We start from the raw sequence: 19,853 nt of genomic DNA, 5'->3' as shown, positions 1-19,853 counted from the left end.
CACTAGACTCCTGCCGCGTCCTGCGTCTCAAAATAATTTTCTCGAAATGAACCGGGACAGACGAAACGAGATGAGAAAATTCCGTGAAAAAAATAACAGGACAGAGGGTAAAATTTGTCCCGGAATAAACATATGAACCGAGACAAGACTTCTGTCCCGGACTTTAAAACTTGTGTCCCGGTAAATTATGAACTAAGGTGAGTGGGTAACGTAAGTTACGTAACCCCCATGTTAGTAAGTTGCGAAAAAAATCGGTTTTCCGATGCCGACCGCCAAAAATGGATTTCAGATTCGTAATCTACACCCCAAAAAACATATAATTAAAAAAAAAACACCCTTTTTTTGGATGTAGTTAATCTGCAATAATACCCATAATGAGCCGAGACGAGATTTGTCTTAATTATTTGAGAGTCTGAGACAAAACAAGTTTTTTGATTACAATACGAATCATTTTGAAAACATGGGTTGAAGAATGACAAGTAAGCCCTTTATTGCTAATAGGGACATAGACAGTTACAAGGTAAATTGAGTTAATTGCAGATTTAACATAACATAACATAACTTAGTGCTCTCGGCCAGGCATGAAATACCTATATCTACTTGGCAAGCCGCAACTGAATTTTTTGAGCCATGGTTTTATGGATTTGCCAGCCGTGATTCTATTTCTTTGAGCCGTAATTCCATTTCTTTGAGCTCAGAGCTGTGATTCCATTTCTTTGAGCCATGATTCCATTTCACCTAGCGTGAGCTGTGATTCCATTTCACCTAGCCTTGGAATTCCATATCTCGGCCATGAAAAGCCATTTACAAGGCGCAAATTTATTTACAACGTCCATGCATCATGATGCACCTGCTACCCCAAATCTCTAATTTACCCTAAAACAGTCAAATGGCAACAATAAAATTTGTCTTTACTGTGAGTTGAGGCTGTTGAGCATGTGTTAATGCAGTCTGACCGCTTTGACATGAGCGCAACTATGCGCGATCTTCAACAAAACGTTTACCGTAGTTGATTTGTTTACATTACGATGTTTATGTTTTTCTTCAGGATATTTTGGCGGGAACGGTGAAGCAATGCAGATTGTGAAAGTTAAAAATTTTATGAAGTGACATGTTTGCGAAGTGCAAACTGCAAACCGTGATTTTTCAATCAAACAAAAATTTATGACATTTGAGCCGAGAGATTTCATACCTACTGAAATTATATGATATTAGAGCCGCGATATTTCAGACAAAAATACGACTTTTCCAGCCCTGCTCTCGGCGCTGCAGTGAAGGCCTGATGTGGCCTGTCGCCGATTCTTTTCCTTTTCGTGCCTTGTTCACAAAAGATCTAAAATCGTGTCATTTGACCGGATCTTTTCACGACTGACGATAGTTCAAAGTAGCTACTAGACTTCCGCCGGGTTCGATAAGCTTACCATAGCTTTATCTAGTCTATTTTTGAACGCGTTCATACTTGGAGCGCCAACGATGTCATCGGGGAGGCTGTTCCACATGTCGGTGATTCGAAGCGAGAAGAAATTTTGTCACATGGAGAAGTTGCAGCGCAGTTGTTTTTAGCTTATAGCCGTGGCCCCTGGTGTTGGTTCTTGTTTCAAATTCTAGTAATCCTTCGGGGACCTTGCATAGACCATGAGTATACTTGTATACTTCAATGAGGTCTCCGCGCAGACGTTGATAACTGAGGCTTTGAAGCTTCATAATCTTCAATCTCTCTTCATAGGACCTGCCCTTCAAGCCTGGAATTATCCTTGTTGCACGTCTTTAGCAAAATTTGTCTGACTAACTGACATGGCAGTTAATTAGTGGTCCGACAAACACCGCAAACCTGTCGATGTATGAAAGGCTGAGTATTGAGTCACAAATGTAACTCTTAAGTATTAACTAAGGCTTCGATGGCACTTTTTGGAAACCGTACGAATATGAGTCAAGTTTATTACGCGTTCGAAACGAGTTCAGGCGCCGTGGAGCGCATAGGGAGTAGGAACGCAGTGTCTAGATTAGTCGGCCAATTAGTAGACAGTGGAGTGGAGACCTGGTAAGATATTCCTAATAATACTAAAGCTAGTATTAGATTATCTCTGCCTTTAGTAAAATTTTGTGCTAAGCCTGCAGGAAATCTGCACAATTGCGCAGTTTCCTGAATTGTTATCAAACACTTGGGCTTGTTCAACGTTATTTATTATATTTTTTCCAACTTGAACTTCGTTGTATTTTAAAATGTTGTTAATTTTTCTTTCCAAACTTTTTTGTTGAAGGAGATTGCTTAAGGCAAGATTGATGAATCTGATTCTGTGATAGAGCTGGAGGCAAATTAAAGTCTGTCCAGTCAGCCGATGTCACCAGCTACAGCTAGTATGGCCTCCTCCAAACCATCTTAGAACACAATTTTTGAAAAAAAACATGTTTTTCCATTTTTATTTGCCTGTTTAGATTAACTACCATATTAAACCGCAACATGTATTTGTAGCAAAAATCATTTCAATTGCCAAGCTCCTATCAGAATAGTAAAAGGACACATCTCAAGTTATTATATAAATGCAGAGGTGGGCAGTGGCGCGCTACATGTAGCGGCCGCTACATTTTCAGTAGCGGTAATGGCGCTACATTTAAGCAATTGTAGCGGTAGCAGTAGCGCCCGCTACATATTTAAGTAGCGATACGAGGTTTTGCCACTACAGCGCCACCGCTACATTTATAGATAAAGCCTTTAGATTTTACTTAATAGTATTAAAGATTATTTAAAAATCAGCATGATACATACATAATATAAATTACAGAATAAAACTGTACCGTTATGAACAATTTTGGTGTAATGTTGTCAACCTCAGCCTGTTAATAGTGTCAACATGTTTGTTGTTACCAGAGGTGGGCAGTAGCGCGCTACATGTAGCGGCCGCTACATTTTTGGTAGGGGTAGCGGCGCTTTATTTAAGTCATTGTAGTGGTAGCGGTAGCGCCTGCTACATTTAGAGCATGTAGCGGTAGCGGCCGCTACATTTCAAAGTAGCGCTGCACAGCTCTGTATAAATGTATGACGGTAAGCCAAAGTTTACACCACATCAATAATTGATTCGTCTCGTTATATCTCGTTAAAATGGCTGTAAATTCCGGGAAATTTTAAGGTACCTGTTTTAACCGGGATGTCTCGTCTCGTCTCGGTATCGTCCCGGAATTCCAACGGAGGGCTGAAAATTGTCCCGGTTTTTATTGCGAACCGGGACAGAGCCTGTTGTCTCGTCTCGTCTCGGATTAAAAAAAATACCAAACGCAGGAGTCTAATATTCACTGTACTGAAGTGTTGTCATGTTTTTATTCACAGATTCAATATGAAATTCCACTGATTATTTTTTTGCAAGAATTTTAATTTTATATTGGCAATTTTGAGTTTCCTAAATGATTTTGCAACAATGTCTTCCTCTCCAGTTTGTGTTACCATAAATCCACCATCACCACACATTGACACAATGGATAGATCTTCCTCTGCATCACCTAACATTGTAGATGGATGTCCTTCACAAAGCTTGAAGAAGGCCAAGAAAGCAGACCAGCATAATAATAAGAAGAATGGTTGCAAAAAACGATGGTTCACTGCCAATGAGAAATCAGTCCTTCAGCAACTGGTTCTGGACAATGAATCTGTGATTCTTTCGAGAAGAAATGATGGAGTCTCAGTGCATCTGAAGAAAGAAGTCTGGCTTGGAATTGCTGAAAAATTCAACCATCATCCACAAACTCTAACTCAGAGAAATTCAGTTGAACTTCGAAGATGCTGGGAAAATATGAAATTTAAGGCAAAGAAAACTCTTAACAGGTATGAAGTAAATTTGATTTTAACTATGGTTAAGGAGTTGGATCAGTTAATGATAAATTTTTATTGTACATAACTTTTTGTATTGTACATACTTTTCTTATTCAGAGAAATTTGATTATTTTAATCTTTCACTGATAAGATTGAGCTGTAAAATTTGTTAATACAACTAAGTGTTTATAACATTTACCCTTAACTAGAGTGCAGCAACACATTGAGGCAGCTAGAGCAACAGCTAATTCAGCTGGGATTCCATTGAATGGAGAAGACATGGCTCCCAGCTTGGTGATGGAAGGTGTTTTGGGCTTTCCAGAACTGCTATTCACAGACACACTCCGCAATACATGTCAGCCAATGACAAAACTTCATGATTCTCCCTTGCAAAATTCAATGTATACTATGGTTGGATCAACTCTCCCTGCTAATATCAATAAATTGCTTCTCAGTCCTCAAGAATTTAACATAGAAATGTTTGATGACAGTATGGATGGTCAAACAAAAAAAGCTAAAACTGTCCTGGAGACTTCAATATATGATTCCTCTACATCACTTGGGAATAATCCCAACATTTCCTGCTTCCCTTTTTCCAGCACAGTGTCCTCCAGCAGTTATTCCTGTTTTGCTCTTACAAATGTTTGTTCAACATCTCCAACAATAGCACCTCTTAATCTTTCAAGTGAGACTCCACTTTCTACTTCACCTGATCTTACCTGGCCAACTCTAGTGCACTCAACCTCCTTTGCAGCTGTGCAAAAGGGAGATCAAAATTGCCAATCCGATTCTGTAGAAGATAATTTGAAACAAGAGAATGATCTTTCAATATACTATAATTCTCAAAGTAACTTGATGGATGACAGTCTGAAGCAACACAGTCCAGAACTAGAAGATTTAATGGACAAAGCTCAGTGTTTTGAAACTTCTCCCATATTACCTGGAGATCCTGATGCTGTGCATGATGATGTAAGTCCCACATCAAATTGCCTGACACCATTTCCTGCTAGCTCAGCTTCATCATTGGAATTCACAGACCTTGATAAATCTGCCATCAAGGCTACAAATCTGAATATTAAAATATCCGAGTCAGCAGATTCACACCAAGAGGAAGCTGCTGTAATGCTTCTGCCAAGTGTCACTGCATTTCTCTCAGGTGAGATTTTGCCACGCAGAAATTTCATCACTTTGTTTTATCTTAATTTATATCTAATAACCACATGGCAACTTCTGCCACTTTACCTGCAGGCTGTGAAGTAATTCATGTCCATTTCTTCACTAACTCTCTTCTTGCAAGGTTTGTCTTTGAATTCTTATTCACTAATCCTGCTCATCTACTGGTAAAAAGCTCTTCACATCCCTATTCCATTTCTTTGAGCTGTGTCCTGAATCTTTTTTTCAGCAGTCAGTATTGTCACTTAAATTAGAATCAACTGGATGTTACATCATCTCTCTTTGATCAACTTGTAATACCATCTACTACCTATCTTATACTGAAAACACTTAGCATACTAGTTTGTTTTGCATCATTTCTCATCAAGGTATGGACTTCTGGCATATGGTACCTACATCATTGAGTTAGCTCTATGTAGAACATATCTGTTGAAATTTGTTTAAATGTTTGTTGAAATTAGTCTGTTATATATTGTTTCACCTACAGCATAGTGCAAGTAGCTGCTCAAAATCTGGTATGGAAACCGTATTTTAAATTTTTTATTTTTTTTTTACAGTGCTTGAGAGGCATCCATACAGCCGCAGTTTAATGGCCCAGCAGTTCTCTGTACTGAATTCATTGCATGACATCCACCATCAACCCAATAATTTGGATGAGTGTTTAGATCTCAGCTTGAAGTCCTCAGGAAAGAGTAAAGAATACAAAGAGATATGCAAGACAGAACCCAGTACAACAGTGACTGTCCAATCATCGGAGGCTACAGACTTGACCAAAGAGTCTGGCTACAGGAACGATGACACTATGGACTCCTTTTATTGCATTGGCAAAGAAGCCATGGAAGATGAAAAGAAAAGTGATAAAACGCTTTTAGCTAATAACAAAAGCTCTTCTGATTTAATTTATACCCCATTTGATGTTCAATTAACTATTAATTCTAATCATTTTGGTCCACTTAATGGAAGTGAATTAAGTGATTCTCACTCAACTCTACCTGAAATTGTTTTGTCCAATTCTTCAGTCATGCAAACTCTATTCCCTCCAAGCCCAACTAGAAGCATTCTTTCCCTTTTGAAGCACAATAGGCAAAGCACAAATAAATTTGAAAGCATGTGGACATCTTCTGTTCCTCCCAGAGCAGCCACTGGCTTCCCTCTGAAGAATGACAGCTCCTTAAATAGCAATCCATTTGGTGCTAAATGTGAGGATTCAAGTACTGAAAATCTCGGTTATCTTTCTCATATTAATTGTACAAACATTTGTTCTCCAAAAATGGGTCCTGGTCCACAGCCATTTAATTTAGAGACTTTCAGTAATATGAAGATACTAAATAGCATAGAACCCACGTCATTCTTGAATGCCTCGCTTCTGAAACAAAATCCTATTGGGAATACCAGCCCTCTCTCCCGGGAGAATAACTTGCTGGAGAGCATAACGTTCGAGAATGCATTGCTATCTGAGCGTCTTCAGCTCCTGCAAGAGCAGCAGCAAGACTTGTCTGCTCAACACACACAGAAGCTTCACCTTCTTGACCAGGAACACAGAGAACGGCTGGCCATCTTCCATGAGGAACTCACCATGAAGAGGGCGGCGTGCCAACTCATGTTGGAAAAAGCACTGCGCTCAGCCAAGCAGCCGTAACTTTTTCTTGCTCTGAAGGACATTCATTTAATGCTATTACTGCCGTTTTGTTAGAGGAGTGGTTCTTTAAATCCTAGTTTATTTGATTTATTTATTCAATTGCAAGTAAGGAGTAAGAATGAATGAATAATTTATGATCTCATAATAGTAATAATTTATGAAAAGTTTCTCATTCAACCAATAGAGTTATATTTGTGATAGATATTTATACCTTTAATTTTTGCATATTAATTTTATTTTTACTTGATTTTGTACAATTTTTCAGTGTCAGTTTTTTTTATCTTTGACATTTTCCAAACTACTTGGTTCTATTTTGAATTTTGTTGCTAAGTTTTAATTTGATTTCCATGATCTTGATAATTTTATTGAGATAAAATTAATTAAATTACACATTTACGAACATTTCGTAAACACTATTGAGTGTAGGTACTTTGAGGCTACATCATCACTGTGCTTGTGTCCTTGACACCGTCGGTTGATTCACGCTCGATGAAACACAGCAGTTCTACGATAATAAAATTTTTGAGTGATGGTTCTGAAATATCATTGCGTGGTTGCCAGCTTTTATAATTCACCCATTAAAAATTTGCAAGTGCGAGATACCGTCTATAGCAATGTCTTTATCATAAGAATCTTTGTGTGGTCACATGCAGGCTATGAAAGTTTTTTTGTTTCACTTACGGATACATTAGGTAGTTTTTTCTTTAGCTTACCTAGTAAGATAATGGAAGGGAAGGTTGCGGCTTTTTATTACTTAAGGTTCTGAAGCTAGTCGTTGTCAGTGTGCAATGTAGATGAAATACCAAAGATTTAATGCCTGTGATTACTTTAGTGTTTATATGTGTTGTGTATAGTTTTTATTTTTAGTGTGCCGGGTACCCACGCGAGCAAAGGGCGACTCGGGTGGCAGACGGAGAAGGTGGCGAAAAATGGAAGGTAAAAGTTGCGGAGTGATGAGAGAACGTGAAGCATAGTGACGTATGGAAGAAATTTGAGCGATCAAAATATTTAAGATTGGTTCGAGGAGAGCAGAACTGATCCAAATGAAAATCATGGAGCCCGCCCATCGGCGCCTGTGACACCGGGCCTCTGCAGTTTGGATCGCTCGCAAGCGTCGCGGGCTAGAGCATACTCGCGGCCTCGGTTCTAGGGTCGCAGTAGCTCGTCTGGGTTCTTTTTCTGTGAACTATTTTTGATTCACAATTGCCCATCATTTATTTCGGTATTACAGCTCGCTGGACTTTCATTACTGGAATAACCTCTTCATGACTAGGCTGCGTTTCAGTTTTCATTTATATTTGGTAACCTTTTTTGAAAGTTGCTATTATATACGTACAGAAACTACATCGTGTATTTTTGACTTGAAAATTTCAAATACGACGCTTTGTTTACAGCTCTCGCGATGATTTGTCCGCGTTAGTCTTGATTTTTAACGATGTGAAGTGTTATCGTGCAGATATTTACAAGTGTAAATAGTGTGGCTATGTAGGTATGTGCTAGTGACTGTCCCATAAGATGTTCTGTAGATACGGTATTCTTCCACTCGTGTTGACTGTTTGACGAAATGTGTTGTTATTCGAGGCCAATTTTCCTTTCGATGTTTCCCATCACATGTTGTTGCTTTCCCACCAAATGTTGTTCCTATTAAATTTGTTTTGTCGTTTTTAAACTGAAATTAATTTATATCATTTAGGGATTAAGCATTCCTGTTGTACATGTACTTGAGAACTTTCAAAGATTATTTGCAGGCGATGAATAACCCCGTTTTCTCGGGTTTTACTTTCATACTCAAAGGAATTTTTTTCACTGCATTTTCATAAATTGGATCATGATATTCATGGAAAATGTTCCTGCCTAAGCACAAAGGGGTGTTAGTTCCAATGAAGAGATATTTTCCTATGAGTCTGTTTCTGTTTGTGAAAATATAATATTGGGGAAGTATCAAATAGCAAAACCAATATTTTATCATTGAGAAGATTACTTTTTCTTGAAGTGCGAACGAAAATTGTACGTTGAGGTGAGCCTGACACTGCACTATGTTCGTCCTCCACATGACGCTGCTGTTGTATGTGTGCTGTGTAGCGTTGCCATCTTACCCTGTGATACGAACTGCCCTCTGTTACCTCGGAGCTTTGCTGTAGCCGTAGTGGTAGAATCCATGTTGGTGGATGTTGTAGTACCTGGCGCTGTACCTGTTGCATGTAAAACACTTAACATTTAGATTTGTTCGCTTGATCGCTGTTAGTCCTATGGGATTTAGCGCTCCTGGGGGCATTGTTCCTGAGCGCCCCACTGCGGGTCTCAGTTATGTAGTTAAGTTATTATGTAGGCAGGATTCCTTACATTTCTCTTCTCTGTCTCTCTCGTGCGGGCGGCCGACGTCCCGTGTAAGTAACCGTTTGTTCGAGTATCTTAGTTTCTGTTGCTTTTCACCTGTCCCTCCTTGTCACTTCGTCTCTTTGAGATGCTAACGCTGTTTTTTTCGAGCCAGCTTCAGCGGGCTGGACAATTGAGACCTTCCGCCCCCTTGTGGGTGATAAACAATTTTTATTTATTTAAGAAATTTTCAATAAGTGAGACCTCCCATCTCGTTGGTGATGTTCATCTTGAATTTCGGTGCGAGATAGCTAAATAGCTGAAGCACTGGTAAACATGTGGCAACTAAACTAGGTAACTAACTAACTTGATCGCTTTTAGTGAACAAGCTTTGACTTAGATTGTATTGGTACTATGCTTCATTTTGCAATGCAGGTGCTCATCCATTTAATATAATAGATTTTCATTTAAATGTTTAGAAAAGTTGCAACTATATCATCAATATCAATCTTGTAGAAAAAATTTCCATTCAACTCAGACCCTTTCCTCCAGTTCCGAATTTAATCGCGCAGCAGATCATCGACATGAAGAAAGAATATTCATTGGTGAGTAGTCGCCAATTTTTTGAAGTAGTTCTGTTAATATCACAGTATGTTGAAAAAAAAACGCATTGCATAGTCCACGTTCCTGTTAAACATCGTGTTCCTGGAAATAAGCTTTCACATAACTTTACGAAAGCTTGTCACATATTCCAATAATTTGTCATATTTGAGTGTCATCTATATTAGATCTAGTCGTATATTTCGAATCTTTCTTATGTGTGGGTGTAGTTCAAGTCGCTGGAAATCACTCATTTTAAGTCTTTTATGTTCGGTTGTGATCTAAGCTTGTCACAAAATTTAAAAATTTGTGATTTTCAGGTGTAGTGTGTGACTTTAGTCGCAACCGTAATTATAAAAGAGCCACTCTGTTGCTCCATGAATAAGAAAGGACGTATACTATTGTCATAGAGTATAAAAAATTTAGATACCAACTATATTTATATCTGGAGAAGAAAGTATGAACACGCCCTACCCCGAGTTGCCGTAGTAGACATCCGATATCTTTACGGCTTAAATATGATGCTGATCCGTCGTACGTAGGGACGCTTACGTTTCTTTTGTCACAGTTAGTCAATCCGATCTTCCCAGGCCATGCCACACTGTGCAGCTTTAAGGGGACCGACTACCTTAAAATTTTCAATTTTGGCGTTTTCCGGTTTTTGTGCTCATCTTAAAGCTTAGTTTTTGACGCATCCAACCGTACCAGAATCATCCCTCTACGTCGAAAAATGATTTCGTAACAGCCCCCCGAAGTGGAGGAGATAGATTTTCTAAAGTACCCCTTTTTAGCCGTTTTCTATGAATTTCACGTTTTCTATCAATTTTTTCGAAAAATTCATAGGAGCAAAATGTTATTTTTTTTCGCATTTTACGTATGTATGTGAAGTTTAATGATGATCGGATAATAACTGTAGAAGTTTTTCCGGAGGGTAGTCGGTCCCCTTAAGACGGTTATGTGAGAAAATCAGTCGTTTTTTGTTATTTTCAATTTGCTTTTGGATATTTTTGTAGAACTTGTGATAGAAAATATATTGTGTATTTAGATAGAATTCTGTGTATTTACTCTCGTCTACATCCTTCTGGATCCTCCATTGATAGTAAGAAACTAAATTGTTACCAACTGGATTAATTCTCAACTGCTGAGTATTGAAGTGGAAAAGAATCAAACGAATACGGCGACGGCTTCTCCTGATAAAGGTAAGCTAACTCATTCTGTATTCAATTGCTGCAATATTATACCGTGAATATTGTGTCACATATGGAACCTTTTCATTCTAATATTTTGATCGCTAAGTAATCTATTCAATATTTTTATCGCGCACGAGCGAGTTTCTGTGCAGAAGAGCAATCAGGCGCAGATGCGGATTATGTTGCCGCGGAAGCTGCTTTACTTTCGGCTGCCATGCTCGTGTGTTGTTGCCATGACAACCGCGATCAAACAGGCACATGTTGAGATGATGTAGATATCGGAACACAACACAGCTGATGTTGGGCCAAGACATTCGCCTATCACGGCTTAGATTATTTTACTTAACTTGTTAGTTATTTAAGCTATATTTAACAGAGAGGGGGTAAACTTAAGGTAAAATTTTTACGTGTTTACAACAATGAGAAACAAAAGCCAGTAATCTTTAGAAGAACCTCGAACATTTCGCAATGGAAGGCGACGAAAGTTTTGTAAGTTCTCACGTAATATTTATTAAATGATGCCTTATGATAAAAAAAATGTTACTCAACGTATATTCTCAGAACAGTGCAAAGCTAATGTTCTTTTACTGTCGAAATGAAATTTACGTTCTTCAACACACGCGGTATGAAACTATGCATTTTACCTAAATGCCGCCAAATTAGGATGTAATTTCGATACGTTAAAGTAAAATGAAAAAACCAGACGCGCGAGAGAACTTAGATGAATTTTATCCCTTATAAGTATAGTAAATGAGGGACTAGTTATTTACTATTTACCCACGATAAATTATGAAACTAAAGTTATATGTGAGAGGTGTAGGTGAAATTCTGATTGTCTTATTTTTTGAATTAAGATTAGTGGACTATATGAAGAGTGAATGTACTAGCGTGAAGACGAGTGAAATAGCGTGCAGAGTGATTGTTCTACAGGAGAGACCAGTGGAGTAGCGTAAAAAGTGATTGTTATAGAGTGAAGACGAGTAAAGTAGCGTGAAGAGTGATTGTTCTAGAATCTAGAGTGAAGACGAGTAAATGAGCATAAAGAGTGATTGTTCTAGAGTGAAGACTAGTAAATGAGCGTATAGAGTGATTGTTCTAGAGTGGATACGAGTAGAGTAGCGTGCAGAGTGATTGTTCTATACTCTATAGTGAAGGCGAGTGGAGTAGCGTGCAGAGTGCTTGTTCCAGAGTGAAGACGAGTGGAGTAGCGTGCAGAGTGCATGTTCCAGAGTGAAGACGAGTGGAGTAGCGTGCAGAGTGCATGTTCCAGAGTGAAGACGAGTGGAGCAGCGTGCAGAGTGCTTGTTCCAGAGTGAAGACGAGTGGAGTAGCGTGCAGAGACGCTTCGCGTGTGAAGGGCTGCAGGTGGAGGACGCAGGAGGCGCTGTAGGAGTGCTGCACGTGTGGCGGTGGCTCACGGACGCGGAGTCTAACCTGAGGGCGGCGCGTCACATCAACGAGAAGCTGCAGCGCCAGCACCAGCAGGAGCTCGTGGTGCGGGTGATGTCTTTAGTGTATTTATTATATTTATTCATTTATGTATAATTTATTGACAACGTTCTTATGAGGTGCCTGAACAAGCCTTTCCATGGACGCTACCAGGACTTTACTTTCGAATATTTTTCACTACAGTTGATTTATTTAGGGAAAAAGAATATTTACTTTTGTCTGCTGTCGGTAACCCTCGTTACCCATATTTCCTGACAAGAAATAAATGCAGAGATGTTGTGGTTTAAGTCATAAAATGTTCTTCAGAGGCTGCAAGGAGAATTTGAAAAAATTGAAGCTCGCGCCATTGCCGCGGAGGACCTCTCGCACATCGTCCAGGAGAAACTTGACGATGCTTTGGCTGGTATTTTATCTGCGCTCTAGCATTCAACTTCATTTTTAACCCCAAACATAACTTTTATTCAAGACAACAACTAGAACTTTTTCTAACCCGTTACCACGAAAATTTTACTTGTTACATTCAACTTTATTCAACCGTTTGAATTCAACCATATTCGAACCCGTGAATTTTCTGTTCAAAACACTAACCACATAATTTATCTTTACTTTTTTGCGAGTTTTTATCAGATTCCACAGTAAACTTAATCAAGTAGCTTCTTTTTTATATCTAATTGATCAGTTCATGATCAGTTGTTGATCTATAGACCAGTTGTATGTTCGGTTTTTCATGGACGTTTCATGCTTCATACTGGCATTGCAACCAGAATCGTTGTGAAGTAAAACAAATAGAATTATCATGATATTATAATAACTCATAATAGTAGCATTGTTTGTGGGCGCGCAGGGAGGGAGGCGGTGGTCGCGATGCTCGGGAAAGAAGGTCTGGCAGACGTGGCCCAGGCGCCTCTAGGTGAACAGGTTAGTACTTCACATACACAAAATCTTAATATGAATTTGTTAAATGGAAAATATTTGCTCTGGAATTGAATAGAAGTGTCGGCACTGAAGAAATAGGCCCATGGCCTGTTGCCGATTCTTGAACTTTTCGTGACTTGATTCCATAAGGGATCCGGCCTTTGGAACCCAATCTTTCCCAAGCTGACGATTGATTGAGATAGCTGCCGGACTTCTTGCCTCTGGTCCGTAACTTGCTAGGCATTTTAAGACTGGACATATGCTCCTGCATAGCTTCGTCTAGTCTGTTCTTGAAGGCGTTCATACTCGGAGCGTCAACGATGCTATCAGGGAGGCTGTTCCACATATCGGTGACTCGAAGCGAGAAGAAATGTTGTCGCATGGATTTTTATTGTCGTCTTGAACATGTTAATTCAGTTCAAGACGACAATGAAAATCAGTTATTGGTTTATTGTCGATGGAAACATACTATTTTAATATAAATTATTGAAATAACAAAAAGTATTTTAGTTTCGCTTGCAGATGAAATCTTTTATCATAAATTTTTTTTGTGCTAGGGCTTTTGCCAGTTAGACATTGTTTACTCATAATACTTTACGTTTTTCTACTGACATTTTTTCGGTATTTTTTCACTCTGCTGATTTCTCTTGGCTTATCACGCGATGTTCCCAATTCTAATTATACGCCCAGAACTTGAAAACCAAACTGCGGTTTAACTCTTGGTGTCTCTCTGCGACCATGGAAATGAAAAAGTTTGAGAGCCGTACCATGAAAACTCTATTACGTACAAGTGATTTCTCGTCTGTGATTGGCGGGTTTAGTTTGTAGTGACTAGAAGCCGTCAGTGATAGGATGAGAGTTACGAACTGTTAGCTATTTATGCTAGTACGGCCTCAGTTCTCACCGTCCAAGTTTCCCGCAGATAGCTTACCTATTAGTAGAGCGCCGACGACTTCTGGAGGACGCGGAGGAATTACGAGGAAGTCCCGGCACAGACAGGGAGAAGGAACTCACCAACAACCTCATCAAAGTGAGTGTCCATGCGCCTATTTGGATTCATCGCCAATGTTCAATTTCATTTCTGAGTCATGATAAGGAAGTTTGTTGGATCAACTGACCAACTTGTTGGATCAAGTTGGATCAACTTGAGATCAATTGACCCAACTCTCACGAGGGATCTTCACCAAGGACCACGCCGTATGTATCAAAATAACACACGACACAATCTTTTCGCTTAACTTCAATGACACTTAAGCACCACAGCACACGTCCCGCCTGAATTCATCATAAACGATCATTTTTTTTAAAATAAAGCTGAACCATGACTTCTCAGCGATGTCTTTATAGTTATTGTACGGTACGAATCAAACCCTAAAGATCGCAGACCTAACCACTATTATACGTTTAATTTGAGTAGAAGCGAGTTTGTTCTGTTGTTACCTGTGCAAAACTTGAGGTCTGTTTATGTTCTGGAGGCGTCGACAGACCTGGAACTGATTCGGCGTAGCGAGACCGCGGCGGCCGCAGACCGCGCCGACTTGGAGCGACGCTGCGCAGAACTCGAGAGAACGGCCAACCAACTGCGCATCGACAACGACTCTCTCGCTTTTAAAGTGTGTATTTTTGAAGACGATCTATTACAGCCAATATCAATTCATAGTAAAGTTGAGAATCATTCTTATAGAAAAGTAATTCGAAGTTATTTATGGTGCATATGTTATGAGAAGTAAATTTCCAAGTTGTAATCGACAATACAAATCTGGCGTAAGATTTTTTTCTTACGCCTAAACAATTTTCTCGCCTTCGGGACGTTATCTACCTCAATTAAATTTAATTGAGATGCATACATGCCTATAAACATTTATGTCAGAATTTCTGAATGTTCGAACTTCCCGTCAACATACCTTGAAATTGTTACAAAAAGTTTTTAAATAGTCTTTCCTTCATCTTGCACATGATTTGAACATGTAGTCAAGCCAAAGTAAACTGACCTATTTGATGTAATGTTTACACTCAACTCAAAATGAGGGCTAATAAACTACGGTATTATTTATTTGGGAAATTACGCGATCGCATTATCCTTTCAGAGCGTGCAGTTGTTTTTTTCTATATATAGGGTGGATTACTGTCTGATCTCAGCTGCAGGCAATTTTTAAGCCCGAAAATTTTTTTGGTGGTAATCGAGATCTGCAGTCCTGCACCGAATGGCCATGGTTGAACAACAATGGCTTCATCTCTACCAGAGCTTGTAGGAATAATTTTTTGTTCTTCCGAACAATGATCAATTTCATGCTTTTATAATTAGAAAATATTGACAAAATGTGAGGAAATAAAATCAAAAGGCGACTTGCAACCGTGTTGTGCTTTCTTGCAGTTGTCGGAGGCGTACACCGAGTTGGAAGAAAATGATGTCGAGATCCGCAGATTACAGCGGAAACGTAAGTATCTTAAATTATCCTTCCACATCATTCAAGTTAGTAAAAAGTAAATACGATACTAAGCTAAGAAGGATGGCTCATTGAATTCATGTTAACTAATCTTCTATTAAATAAGACGTGCATCTTAATGGTGAAATAATATCTCTGAAGGGCTCCCCGCCATATTATTGGAGTATTCATATAGCCGTAGCTCATTGCAAAGCGATATAAGGTTTATTAATAAGTTAAGCTAGTTAAATGTTCATGCTGGTTATACTTTTTTGTTCATTTTCGCTTTATTCTTAAATTATCGTATTATTATCTTAATTTGAATGGCGTTGTACAAATATATGACACACAATAGATCACCGAAAAGTATTTCCAGATCAGAGCGAGGAAGGAAAGGCTGGTGGGCAGACGAGCATCTTCCCTATCCCGCCGCCCCCCGAGGACAACCACCACAGCCTCCCCGACGACGTGCGTGAGGCGGTGTCTGAAGGCCAATACTCGCCTCCGCTCAGCGAGAGGATCTCGAAGCGGTGAGCCCGGCGTGCCTGTTTTGCCTGCGTCCCCGACTTGAATGCGTTTAGCGCAAAATGATTTTTAAAGAACGGGGTTTAGTTAACACGTTGACTACGATTGCTTCATCTTGTACTATTATTTCATTTTTGTACTTTTTTAAGCAGGGTTGCCAGACGGTAATTTTTTCCGGACAAATTCCGTGATTTAGTTTTTCTCAATTGCGTTGGCCGGCTAAAGTTTATGATAGGGGTACTTCCTAATTAAATTTTAAATTCTGCAAAAAGACAATAAATGTAATTTTTATAGCGGAACCTACAAACAAACTAGTATACATTGAATTATCGGCCTTTTTTGTTCTCGGATTTGGCCGATTTTAGGCAACCTGAATTATGTACCACTACCTCCTGGAGAAATACATTTCGTGGTACGCATATGTACCAATACGTAGTCAACGTGTTAAAAATGTATACTAAAAAAATCGTATTGTTCCCAACCAGTGCCTTGCTTAATAAAATTATTTTTTGACCTGTCACTCGTAATTTGTGAACATTCATCCTTATCGGGTCAGAGCGTCTGCACTAACAGTGCAATTGAGTGTAAAAATTAACATTTTAGGATTGATAATCAGACGTACTACATGTAGAGCACTAATCTTAATAATAACCGAAAAATTTTTATAATATAGAATTCTGATTCATCGATTACATACGCTATTATTTACATTCCATTTCGAGATTGTACATGGGTATATAAAGTTCGTATGTCACCACAGAGACCGAGCTGACGCAACCAAGCACAAGCACCCGCGGCGGCTCAGCAAAGCGACCAGCGAGGCAGACTGTCGGTGAGCTGATGGTCTTATGATGCCCTCACAGCTGTTGTTCTTTACAGTTTATTTAGAAATTTGTGAATGTATCTACCAGCCTATTTTTACTCTTATTATTTTCACTCCTATAATTATTTTCACTCCTACCCGCCTATTTTCACTCCACAGAATTTAAACTCTAACTAATTTGTATTTTTCAAACTAATTTTTATTTTCTACTAGTATGCCCTCGATAAATCAATGGCTCGACTTTTGAGATGCTTTCTCACCAGTCAGAAGTTTTTACACATAAAAATTGCTTTTAGTTTAAAATTTTTAGTAACTTTTATTGAAGGATATTTTTTTTCATTCGTGGTGATAGGTATATTGCATATTCTCAATATTTTTCTTACTAGTAAATCCGGAAATCTTTTGTTTCAAAATTTGTTAACCTAAAACTGTGATTCTGTATTTTTGTCCCGCGTGATTATTCTTATCCGTCTGCAGGCTCTCGTACTAAATTATTCAAATAGTTTCGAGACTGATGATCTTCGAAAATATATCATTTCAGAAAAGACGAAGGCGTCTCTGATGACATCAAGCAATACCAAGAAACCATCGCTGAATTAAAGGTGAGTTCCTTTATAAGCTGATTCGCTGTTCACCTACATTCACTAAATATCGTTAATTTTTACAAAAAAATACTTATTTTTTCAGATCAGTATTTCAATGCGGAATTCTACTGTCAGTAGTTTGCGAAGGATGGCCTCAGCATTCCGAACTCTTTGGTCTTTGCTATAAGAGGTGCTTAGAACGTCTTTCAATCAATAATTTCTAAGTCGTGCAAATAATGACTAATTCTCTTGACTGTTATACTAAATTAAATTGCATAATTACTTTCTCTTCTTCAGGTTATGGAATTTCACTTCAATGATATCTTTGCACCGTCCACTATAAGTTTGTTTGATTTTAGTTTCACAGTTAGGTGATGGTAAGCATTATCGTCTGTTTAACCTCGGTTTCCTTGCAAGAAGCTCTGGCTAACTCTGGTCGTATTTTTGTAACCCAAGAAAAATCTTGGAGGAGGCTTGTTTCCAACCACTGATAAAATTATATATTTGTGCGTGAAGCCCGTTAAAAGTTGCGCTCGCGGATCTCTGCAAGATTTACATTGCAGCAGAATAAATCAACATACATCGCAATGATGTGTATTTTTATCGCAGGCGGAGAGCTCGGCGCTGCGGTCGCGCCTCGTCACCGCCGAGGACAGACTTCTAGAGACTCTATGCGACCTCGAGAGGCTCAGGATCAGGAGTAGAGGCAGACTGCAGGCTGTCAGGTAAACGGGCTGAAGGCTGTTAGGTGGCCACAGATACCCCGCTTCAAGTAACTATCCTCAAACTATTATTTTATTATTATATGTGCTTATTATTATTTCGTATCTATGCCCAAAAAACTTTATATAAATTGAATGTGAGACGCTGATAACTATCAAATTTGTTCCTCAGGTTACGTCACAAGAACGAGTGTGTCAAGCTGGAGATCCGAGTCAAGGAACTGAGCAACAAACTAAAAGCTGGACAAGTGCACGCCGACGCTCAGGTGACTACTTTTCATACCTCCATTCTGTTAAAAGAAAAGTGTAAAAACTATCCCTTAGGAAATAATTACTTTAATGCATGAATTGATATCAATCACTCAAAAGTGCTGTAAGGAGTATCTTACAACTGTGAAAGGACACGGGCTCCAATGAATTAAAAATTTTGATCATAAAAATATTTACGTTAGCTTATACTTGCTGGTTTTCCAGGAGACCAGATGTGAGGCGCTCGAGAACGAATTGCGACGTGCAGCCAGTGAGAAGTACAGTCTGCAGCAAAGGTAGTGACGTGTAACGTTAGCACTGAGAAGTACAGTCTGCAGCAATGCTAGTGACGTGTATAGTTAGCAGTGAGAAGTACAGTCTGCAGCTATTGACGTGTAACGTTAGCACTGAGAAGTACAGTCTGCAGCAAAGGTACTGACGTGTAACGTTAGCACTGAGAAGTGCAGTCTGCAGCAAAGGTACTGACGTGTAACGTTAGCACTGAGAAGTACAGCCTGCAGCAAAGGTACTGACGTGTAACGTTAGCAGTGAGAAGTACAGTCTGCAGCAAAGGTACTGACGTGTAACGTTAGCAGTGAGAAGTACAGTCTGCAGCAAAGGTATTGCAAAAAATGTTTCTTGTTTACACCGTAGTTACTTATCGCTTGACGATAAGTTCGAACACGAGAAGTGACGTCAGTTCGAACACGAGAAGTACAATAACCAAACCACGAATAATCATTGTGACGCGATGTTTCATGTCACTCCAGGATCATCGAGGACGAGGAGATGATGGCGAACTCGCTAGTTCAGCAGGACCTGGCCGAAGAGAAGCTGCGCGGGCTCGTGCAGAGCAACGCGCGCCTCAACGAGCTCGTCAAGGACCTGCTAGTGAAGAAGACCATCCTGGGCATAGAGGCTCTCAAGAAAAGTTTCGTCGTCAACACCACAACTGGCGGTCGGGAGGTCAGACGCGCTTCCACAAGCTAGTTATTAACATAAATTATTCCACTTAACGATGTCAATGAATGGTGTTCTGTTCAAAATAAACAATTCGGATTTGGAGTTCATTTATCTGGACCTGAACTCAACGTCATGTTATTTCTTTCTTCGTCCCTATTCATTAACTTGGCTGTGAAGCATAATTTGTCTTTTAAAAGCGATTTTTGATTAGGAATAGATAGTTTTGGACCATCCATTTGTTGTAATCAAGTTTGCTAAACATAAATACACTTTATAAACAATTTGGAATTAATAATTTTCATTGGTTCGGAAGCTCTGTAGAGACAGCAGCGGAATTCTTGGACGTAACGCACGGCAGCCACTTCGCACAGAGCGCGACAATCACGGGCCTAAATGGCGATACGGCAAATATTTTCTCAAGTCATCAACCGCAGGACGGTGAAAGGCGATGCAGTAATTATTGCAAACAATTCG

The 19,853-nt window shown here is 39.3% G+C and overlaps 2 protein-coding genes across 3 annotated transcripts; both read left to right on the top strand.

Annotated features, from left to right (window-relative positions):
* The first annotated feature begins 3,324 nt into the window (after window positions 1-3,324).
* On the top strand, window positions 3,325-6,816 carry LOC108677284. Its single transcript, XM_018165491.2, has 3 exons — window positions 3,325-3,817; window positions 4,015-4,961; window positions 5,536-6,816. Exons 1-3 carry the CDS (start codon window positions 3,414-3,416, stop codon window positions 6,615-6,617), a joined length of 2,433 nt encoding a protein of 810 aa, XP_018020980.1. The 5' UTR covers window positions 3,325-3,413; the 3' UTR covers window positions 6,618-6,816.
* A 3,616-nt stretch (window positions 6,817-10,432) lies between these two features.
* LOC108677297 lies at window positions 10,433-19,662 on the top strand. 2 transcript variants are annotated; one of them, XM_018165511.2, is made up of 14 exons: window positions 10,433-11,212; window positions 12,035-12,217; window positions 12,479-12,575; window positions 13,017-13,090; window positions 14,010-14,117; window positions 14,563-14,700; window positions 15,462-15,525; window positions 15,890-16,043; window positions 16,799-16,870; window positions 17,403-17,463; window positions 18,055-18,170; window positions 18,340-18,433; window positions 18,642-18,712; window positions 19,187-19,662. In XM_018165511.2, the coding sequence occupies exons 1-14, from the start codon at window positions 11,192-11,194 to the stop codon at window positions 19,404-19,406; spliced, it is 1,473 nt and encodes a 490-aa protein (XP_018021000.1). In that variant the 5' UTR covers window positions 10,433-11,191; the 3' UTR covers window positions 19,407-19,662. The 2 variants fall into 2 exon arrangements, with proteins under 2 accessions (XP_018021000.1, XP_018020999.1); XM_018165510.2 differs by having other exon boundaries at window positions 15,881-16,043.
* Window positions 19,663-19,853: the final 191 nt, after the last annotated feature.

Source organism: Hyalella azteca, unplaced genomic scaffold (genome assembly GCF_000764305.2).
Source record: "Hyalella azteca isolate HAZT.00-mixed unplaced genomic scaffold, Hazt_2.0.2 contig17346, whole genome shotgun sequence".
In the NCBI taxonomy this organism is placed as follows: Eukaryota; Metazoa; Arthropoda; class Malacostraca; order Amphipoda; family Hyalellidae; genus Hyalella; species Hyalella azteca.
Note: the sequence above shows the minus strand (reverse complement) of the source record. Positions and strands in the feature narration are given on the sequence as shown.